At 41.4% G+C, this 9,444-nt stretch overlaps 2 protein-coding genes across 3 annotated transcripts; both read right to left on the reverse strand.

The window, feature by feature from the left end:
- Positions 1-1,455: 1,455 nt before the first annotated feature.
- Positions 1,456-4,851, reverse strand: LOC116214058 (reticulon-4-interacting protein 1, mitochondrial). Its single transcript, XM_031549299.1, has 7 exons — positions 4,432-4,851; positions 3,353-3,580; positions 3,088-3,161; positions 2,633-2,792; positions 2,284-2,403; positions 2,031-2,139; positions 1,456-1,932 (listed from the first exon to the last, which is right to left on the reverse strand). Exons 1-7 carry the CDS (start codon positions 4,732-4,734, stop codon positions 1,751-1,753), a joined length of 1,176 nt encoding a protein of 391 aa, XP_031405159.1. The 5' UTR covers positions 4,735-4,851; the 3' UTR covers positions 1,456-1,750.
- Positions 4,852-5,074: 223 nt separating this feature from the next.
- LOC116214059 (protein SAWADEE HOMEODOMAIN HOMOLOG 2) lies at positions 5,075-9,232 on the reverse strand. Of its 2 annotated transcripts, XM_031549300.1 has the most exons (9): positions 8,896-9,232; positions 7,963-8,048; positions 7,770-7,815; positions 7,516-7,681; positions 6,892-6,967; positions 6,746-6,797; positions 6,497-6,640; positions 6,267-6,386; positions 5,075-5,688 (listed from the first exon to the last, which is right to left on the reverse strand). In XM_031549300.1, exons 1-9 carry the CDS (start codon positions 8,947-8,949, stop codon positions 5,338-5,340), a joined length of 1,095 nt encoding a protein of 364 aa, XP_031405160.1. In that variant the 5' UTR covers positions 8,950-9,232; the 3' UTR covers positions 5,075-5,337. The 2 variants fall into 2 exon arrangements, with proteins under 2 accessions (XP_031405160.1, XP_031405161.1); XM_031549301.1 differs by lacking the exon at positions 8,896-9,232 and having other exon boundaries at positions 7,770-7,834.
- Positions 9,233-9,444: the final 212 nt, after the last annotated feature.

Here is a 9,444-nt window from a genome sequence, read left to right on the forward strand (position 1 = left end):
CTCAAACCACAATGTTCAAAATCAAGATAATGTACTTCATGATAAAGCTTCTACCACTATATCAAAACGGCTATGTTTATAATTGGAGGGGGTTTAAGTTTAACAACTTCGTTAGCATTCAAACTCATGCTCAGCACAGCACCTGATGATATGGAACACGCGAGTGGAATAAAATAATTATAGCAGTACCAAAACAGATCTTCTACCTAAAGGTGCCATGTAAAATATGGGTTCCCCTCCGGACTCACAGAAGAGAAGAGATCGCTAAAGCCCCGTGGAGGGGTAGCTGGTGGCCGGATTCTGGCGGGATTCCCAGTCTCCCTCCCATCGGTTTTTGTTTTTTTTTTTCCTTGTTTTGAATGACAAAAAACCAAGCATTTACGATTTACGGCTGCTAACGGATATTTGGTTCTGATGACCTCGTGCAGTAGATATGCAAATCTAGTCACCTGTATTATCCATCAGGGAGAAGAATAAGACACCTGTTTGGCCTTTGAAGCTGATAGAATAGACTGGAAATTAAATTGAACTTCGAGATATCCAATAGTATTAGTAGCATCTTTCCTTGGATGACTTTAGTAGCCGTTCTGCAATGATGAAGATGGTCTGGAATGGGATCAACTCATTAACGATACGGATCCTATTGGGTTTATTTATTTATTTTTTATCGCATTGCATCCGGCTGATCAGAAATTATCGAGCAAATGCATCCTTACGCAACATTCTTTTAACTCCATGAGCGCCCAGCCAGCCCATTATATATGCATGTTTACGCGTTCAACAAAAGTTCAACTTCCCTGACATTGAGAGCCCAATCATTGAAAGTGGCCGGTAGGCTTCTTCAGAAGCCCAGCTGGAGACTGGGTCCACTGTTCGAGTTTGACAAATATATAATAGTATATTTAACCTATATAGTGACCTCATTTGTTAAATGAGCCGGTAGGCCCGTATAATTCCTCTTATACCTCATTGGAATGGCTGAAATCGAACATTTCGTGACGGGATTCGAACCTATATAATTTATGCCTAGGTCAGAGTTGCTACGCCGACCGCTCCAACCCCTTTTACTCATAAAAACAAAAAATTCAATTTTATACGGTTCCATAAACAATGCCCCATGGAAGAGGAAGCTGGATATTCTCCTCCCTAACATTAGATAAGGATATATAATAATACAAACCCGAAAATTAGAGAGAAAAAGCCCTTCGAGCAAAAAAAAGAAAAAAAAAAAAAGAAGAAGAAAGAGAGAGAAAAAGAAAAAGCCAACAAATCTTATGACCGAGAAAGATCATAAGTTTTAAAATCTGAACTGAACAATATCACTGCAATATATAATACTCCCTTTCTCTTTTTTCTGTGTGAACTGGTATCCAAAAGTCCAATTGAACCTTATTATTCCCTTTCTCTCATATAAACTGCTTCTTTCCCCTCCCTTTTCTCATTATCCAAAGATAGTAGGGAATAAAAAGGTTGGCCTTCATTCAATTGTGACCATATAGATTTGGCGTATGTTCTCAGATTCCAGGTTCATTTATCGGATAGATCTACAAATTCTCAATCAGTACAAGAAACAATTCAAGTAAACGCACTTTCCTATTTACAGAATTCTTGGCACTTATTATCTGGAAAGAGCCTTTGCATTGCATTTTCGCTCTCCCAACAGAAGTTCAAGGAACCGCTAAGAAAATTTCACTCAAGGACATCAGAATAACACACTATCTTGCATTCTCTGTAAGAGGGTCGAGCTCCTTCAGTCCAGTTCCAGGACGACTTTTCCGGGAACAAGTCTCTTGTCTTTAGCTTCGTGAGCCTCCCGCACGTGTGCAATATGGAATGTCTTGTCAACAGGAATGTGCAGCTTCTTGGCTTCACACAGCTGACGGATCTCATTCAGACCTTCTGAGTCAGCCCTCATATATGTCCACCAATACTCTGCATCCATATATCAGAAAATTATAGCAAACTCGTCTGAGGAACATATAAATTTTTACATCAAGAGATGAAAAACCGTTAAGAATCTTTGCACTTACCTATTCCAAGAGAATATCGATACTGGAACTGTTTCTTCAGTAAGATGGCTGTAGCTGCCGGGAGCCCAATAGCTAGTCCATACCTATCAGCAAGTGACGCTGCTTCCCCCTATATGATGGACGAGAAAAAAGATATTACTTTTTTTTTTTTGTGGGGGGGGGGGGGGGGGGGGGGGGTGTTTAGCACGCCGGAAGTTAGAATCTACAAGTTTATTTTAACAGTAATGCAATCCGCAGGGCTTTTATGTACTACCTGAAGGGTCATATAATGGCCACCTCTCCTCAAAAGATTTATGCCTATTCTCTCCATTTCTGGTGCGCCTATAGTATCCAAGACAGCATCAAACCTCCCTTTAATAGCCAACTCAATGTCCTGTCAGAAACATTGAAAAACATTTTAAATGTGTGGAAAGGGAGACACGGCGCTCAACCAAAATATTCAAAATCAAGACAATATACTTCATTATAAAGCATTTTTAACTTTCTAACAGCTGTCTTTTGGGGATTTAAGTTTAACAGTTCCAAAAGAATTCAGATTCATGCTCAGCACCTGATAGGGAAACACACAAGTGGAATAAGAAGTACTAGAACAGATCTTTCACCTCAACCATGTAGTCAACTGCCTGCTGAGCTCCAGCAGCCAAGGCACGTTCTACACTTTCACCTCCACAAGTAGTAGAGACGTGGCAGCCAGCAGCCACTGCAAGCTGAACTGCAGCAAAGCCAACTGCCCCTCCACCACCGATTACCAACACCCTTTGCCTGCAAGGTATCAAACTTCAGTTTCCTAGCCCTCGCAATTCAATATTTTAAAATCAACACTCAAGCTAAAATTTAGTGAGTAATCTAACAACCTAAACTTTTTCTCCTGATGTCAACCCAATATCCAATTCCAGATGCATCTGCAAATACCAATTACAGTCAAAAGTTTCTACCACCTTATGATTGATGATCCAGCACTTTCTAAATTTTTCCTTATTTTACTAATTATAGTAAAGTAACTCTTACTTAAAACAGAGACCACAAATCTGATATCTACTCTCAATAGATAACATACCCTTCACTTATCCTAGCAGTACTTTTCAAAGCTCGCCATGCTGTAAGTGCAGCAAAAGGTATGGCGCTGGCTTCCTAAAGAAGAATAGCAAATCTTTTCAGATAGTACTGGTACAATCAGGAAACATAGTGGTGTGAAAGAAAGGGTGTTTGGAGATAATACATATCACATGAAGAGTCATATAGGCAAAGGCAGAAATGGTGAAATATCATCACCAATGGAAAAAGTTAATCATAAAAGAAACATCAAAATCTGCAGGACATACTGTATGCGTGATTGACTCCGGTTTTCGGGTAAGTTCATCTTCAGAAAGAATAGCATAGTCGGTGTAGGTACCCCTCACAGCAGTTGGATGCAGCGCACCAAAAACTTCCTGTCCAACTCTCATTGACCGCACAGAAGCTCCAACAGCCGCAACTTCTCCACTAATATCCCGACCCAGAATTAGAGGTAGAAGCGGTTCAAATATTGACCGACCATAGCCTGAACGCATCTGAAAATATTACACTCAGCAATATAAATGAAACTTTGAGGAGAGTGAAATCATATTAAGTAAGGCAAGCAACGAGCAGTCTGCAGTCGAATTAATTGTTCGGTCCTACATACATGCCACAGCCTTCAGTTACTTCAATATGTTCCAATGCAAAAAGTGTATTTAGAAACATGACAATTCCACAAAATTACTCAGGCACATCGGAGCCGAATGAAACAGTTATTACCAGCTGAAAATTGAGCTATAGCACTTCTTTAGCTGCATTCAGTGAGCTCTAATTCAGCAGCCCAAAACTTATATGAAAGAAGAACTGTGTATCGAGCCGGGTAAATTCTCCATGCAAATGAAAAGGCACACATCAACATCAAACTACTGGGAAAGACCCACACTGTCTCTGCTCCACTAGAACAAGCTAAATTGACTTATATACATATTAGGGAAGAAAAGGGCAGATGAGACCCATCTCAGATGTGAAGGGATCATCTGCAGAATAAGGGCATGCGATCTTTCATGGAAACATCAGACATCAGAACGTATATTAACTCAGCTTTCAATTTTCTTAAAGAAATCCTACTATGTTCTCCTCTTATATCACAATCTCAGTCAATAGTTCAGCAGTCAAAATACCATTATGCATAAACATCATTGGACGTACAGTTCTGCCTTATATGCGGCCAATAACGATATCAAATGTCAGAGCTTGCATAATCTACCTATTTTGAGCTAAGCTAGGCAATACAGTAAATCATCAAGCGTTTTCCATTTTGTTCCGCCAGTAATGGAAAGACCAGTGAGATTTGTTCCAATTAAATTCGGGAAACACAAGGTGAAAGAACAAACACGCAGCTTACTCTAGTATCGAGCGGGTTGACCGACACGGCCCGAGCGCGGACGAGGACCTCATTGGGCTTGAGATCAGGCACCGCCACGTTCTCTCGGAGCTCCAGCACCTCGGGCCCGCCGAACCGCGGCAGCAGCACCGCCCTGCAGCTGGTGACCATAAACCTCACCCCCCTCAACGGAGTACGGGCCACCGCGGCACCGCCCCGGACGAGCTCATAAATTCTACCGCGAACGCAACCGGAAGTTCCGGCCGAAGAACCCGCATCCCTGAGGAAACCATCAGCGATGCCACGAGGTCTGAGGAATCGCATTTTGATGAAGGTTAGCTCAAGAACAGCGAGCGAACAAAGAGCATGAAGGAAGTGGTGGCTGAAGTGAAGAGGAGAGGAGAAACGAGGAGTTCGTTCCGTTGAGCAAATGAAACGCTGTCGTTTTGCTGAGCGGGGAGAAAGGGCACAGACGTGGATGTGTTCGTTTCCGCAGACGAGGTAGTTAATTTAACTACAGTGAGTGCCAATTGATTTTGATTTTTGGCTTTTTTTTTTTTTTTTATTCCTTTCCATATCGAAAAAGTGCTTAAAAATTAGTTAAAAGAAGTTCGATGTCTCTCCCAGTCAAAATGCAACAAACATCGTGACTATATGGAAATGATTAACAAGAGAGAGTTCAAATGTCACTGGAATCTGCCAATTTGGTCTTGAGTTCTTTGTACATCTAACGAGCAGCGATTCCATTTGCTCAACAATCATAAATTCCTAACCAACGAGTTTTCTCTTTTTGGATGAATTCTAACTAACAAGTTAGTGATCGCAGAAGGTATATAGCTATCAAAGAATCCAAATATCTGAAGATCATCAGTCAAGCTCATCAGACCACTTTAACGTCAGAACAACCTCCCCCGGCAAAGCCTTCAGCTATTCTACTCCTTGTTGGGCTTTCTCGCCCCAGCCGCCACTCGCAGCACCACTAACTGGGGCGCTTCCCCCCAAATTCGAGGTGGAATTTGCTGGTCCTGTCGAGAAAGCGATGTTCACATGTTGGGGAGCCGGGGCTACTGGAGGCACAGTCGAGAGGCTTATCTGATGCTTCGGCATTGTTTCTGGGACCATAGACTGCTGAACTTGAGGGTTACCAGTCAGAGATTCTCCACTGGCTTTCTGCAGATGTTGTTGTGCTGCTAAGTCCTTTGCAGTTGCAGCATGGAGCTGTTGGAGCCTGTAGTCAGTCTCGGGCCGGCGGCAAACTTTTCTCAGGGGCACGATCTCCTGGTTACGGAATGTTGCAGAAAAGTAACCATGAGATATTGTAAACCATGGCAGCCACGGAGTCCGGGAAAAAGAATCTTTGACGAGAGAGAAGAAGAGACTTCAAATGCGGCACATTACCACCTGCCAATTCTTATCAAATACTGCTTATCACGTGACAATGCTAATATTCAGAGTCAATCACCGCTAACAATGTCCACGATGAACCCTGGAAAGATAAACTAGGGTCCACTTCGTTACTTCATACACACTCTAGAGGCACCTAATAATGTTTTAGACCAGTCCTCACCATAGGGAATAGGCGTTAAAGTTTAATAAAATGTGACCACACAAATGGCTTGAGAACATCATCAAGAGATTCTTTTCCCGGCTTTTTATCTGCTCCAGAAAAGATTCCTTTGATCACAACAGTTTGTTGCTGCAACTCCAATATAATAACTGACAATTGCCAGTAAGCGGTACCAAGAAACCAGGTTTAGACTTAGGCTCATAATAGAATTTCCCACACACCGTCGTTTTAGCTATTGTAAAGAATAATCAACAAAAGAAGAAAGCGGTATGGGATTGAAGACTCTGACCTCAGAATCATCATGAAGGTATCGCACCAAAAATCGGCACCTACAACCTCTCGCATCGTGCCTTCTTCTTTGTGCGTCGAGGACCTGGGCATCAAAATACAGAGCCTGCTCTTTACCTTCCTGGGCCAGTCAAAAAATGGAGTTTTAGTAAATCTGACTAAAATCTATACACAATCTCTTCAACCATTGAGAATCAATACATCATAGATGCACTAAACAGATGTTCTGACCTGAAAACAGAGTATGACATCTCCAGGAAGGACAGCGACACATTCCGAAGCTTCACAAGGGAGAGACCGCTGTCTAACGTGCTGACGGATATTAATCCACTCATCCTCATCCACTCCAAAGCCAGAAAATCGGACTAGTACTTCCTAGAAGAGGAAAAAAAAAGAAAAAATTTAAAGGTTACAGATAGGATGGCACCAGAAATCAGGTAACTGTAAGAATGTGAGAAAAAGTGATAGCAGCGTACATACCGGGTTACCAGTCTCCAAGTGTCTATGGGTCAAAAAGGTTGCAACATCATACCTGAGATGTTCATAGATCGAATAAGTTGACCAGATTGGTCCAAATTAATAGGAAAATGAAGCTCGCTACATATAAAAAAGATGTGGATACAAACCATGCACCGTCACGTGAAGACTTAGCTTCAAACTCCAGTATAGAAGTATCTGAAGGAGCACATCCGACACTTGTAACTGCCAAAGAAAGTGAAATGACTCGATTTTTATGCCACTCAAGGAAGAAACAAAGACTTATCACAAGGCTTTGGAAATAAATGCATGCAGTTATGGCAGGGCTTCTTCGATCTCTTCTCCTATCAACTGTAATACTTTCTCCAAGTAATGAACTAAAAACCACAACAGACTTGAAATAGCTATTCCATTTTATACCCAAATACTTTTGTTGGGGGTGGGGTGTTGGGGGAATGAAAAGGCAAAAGACGCTTAACGCAGCACCATGAGTCAAAACAAAGTGTCGAAGCTGATTAAATACATGAAGAGAGTAAGCATGTCAGTTAACTGTACATGAGGGCCCAGCTGCAGACTGGGAACATTATCAAGTTTCAGATTAAATCATTACTTATCATATGATGCATCCTCATGGAAGTAAATTCAGAATTATCATACTACACAGAAAGCGTTTAATTGTAGTATAGCCAATTAAGCTAATGGTGATGCGTAATATACAATGGACATGATCTAAACTAGGAATATGAATAAGCTAAGTATAGAGTTACTTCTACCTGTGGGAGCAGCAATTGATGCAGCAACAGAAGCAGCCATAGGTTGAGGCATATTCCTCATAGGATTTGAGTCATCCCGAAAAGTTGGAGAAATAGTCAACTTTCCAGGGGGCTTTGTCGACTTTGCCCTAATGGAATAGCGCTTGTTTTGGAACCAATTCCACACCTACATTAATCAAATTAAAGCAGGTGGGAAATAAAGGTACATATAAACCATCGAACGAGAATTCAGTAGTGGCAGACTCTGTTCTTACTTGCTTCATCTGCACCAGCATTCTTCCTTTTCTCTCTGGCGAGTTACTGTAAAAAGGATAAAAGCCTGTAAACCAATCGAAATTCCAAAAAAGCAAAGGAAACAATAAAATATCTTGTAGTAATGGAGCTTCATTTTATATGAATATAATAAAAGTAGTATACTGTAGGTAGTATAGTAAAGGCAAGGGATACCTGAATTTTTCTGCTAGAGCAACAAGGATCTCACGTGCCGGCATTGTGTTGTTATGCTCTTGCAAAATAGCTTCCATCTCAACGACCTTAACGAAGAGGAAATACAATCTTATCACTAAGACATTATCATATATGGAAGGAGCTACGTTCAATCAAAACGTTCAGTTTTGCAACAAAGCCAGACAAATTTCTTCAACAGCAACCGTTACATCCTCGTTTTCCCGGGCTGCATCATCTTTGTAAACTAACCCCTCAGCACGTTTAAATTAGTCCTACTTGGCAGGCAATACTCAAACAGCGAAGAGACACAGTATTCGATGAGAAACCTCTCCATATGCAGAAGTCTCTCGCGCATGGAACTAATACAGAGAGTTTTAACCATCTAAGGAAACGAGTTTTTTGGGTTTCAGAGAACATTCACTGCTCCAAATCAAGTCAGACCATCGATGATTCGATGGATCGCGCTCGTGCCTTATTATTTGCCGCTAAATTCAGAAAGATTATCTCAGGTCAGACTTCAATACAGCTTCCCAGCAAGATTTACGAGCATAAAACAGCAAGAAAATCCAACATGAAACAACACTAGCTGCACCACAATTGCTCAGCCGATGAATGGGAAGAGTTTCACGGAAAACAATCAAATCAAACTGAATCTAGCAGAAGGGTCGTACATTTCCCGGTCAGTGATTACCCGGCAATGTGTCCGGCCCACCCGATTTCCAAGAATCACAAGTCAGTCAATCACAAATGGACATGCAACTAATGGCAAATCGATAAACCCATTAGCCGATAGGAAACAGTTGAGGTTACGAACTGCGCGAACGGACACCCATTGAGTTGAAACACGGGGAAAATCACGGACCGAGCGAATTCTAAAACGACGATGGAAAGTGACGAGTCGAATGGTGATGGCTAATGGGGCAGTGAGTTTACCTCCTGGGCAGTGAATCGGAAGGCGGGGCCACCATTACCGGGAGGTCGCCCCATGATGCTTCGATTCTCCCCGCCTGTCAGCTGTGTCTCGTCAGCAGAGCAGAGAGGAGGAGGAGCTGATGAAGAAATCGAGAACCGGAGGTCTTTTGGCTTCTGATTTGATTGGGAAGTGCCTGCTTCTTCTTCCAACCGGTAGCGTTTATGTTGTTGCGTCGCAGAATCCGAATTTTCCCTTCAAATCGTATTCAACTAAGGGCTTGCCTGCCTGATAAATTAAGGTGGTATCATAAATTAGGTGCTTAAGCACTTAATTCTTGGAGAGATAAAATGTACAGGAGGTGAGAGACACGGCGAGGATGAGAAAAATTTTATATGGGGTATAGAGTATAAAAATGACTTAATTTACAAAATATTTTATATATTTTATTAAGTGATGTTTTACTAAATGTATTAAATAGTTTAATCCTTTGTCACTCATATTCCTTTATTTCTTCCATTTCACTTTTCTTATAATTAAATTATAACTAATTTTTAAACATTTATTTTATT

The sequence above is a fragment of the Punica granatum genome, chromosome 7 (assembly GCF_007655135.1).
Source record: "Punica granatum isolate Tunisia-2019 chromosome 7, ASM765513v2, whole genome shotgun sequence".
NCBI classification, from domain to species: Eukaryota; Viridiplantae; Streptophyta; class Magnoliopsida; order Myrtales; family Lythraceae; genus Punica; species Punica granatum.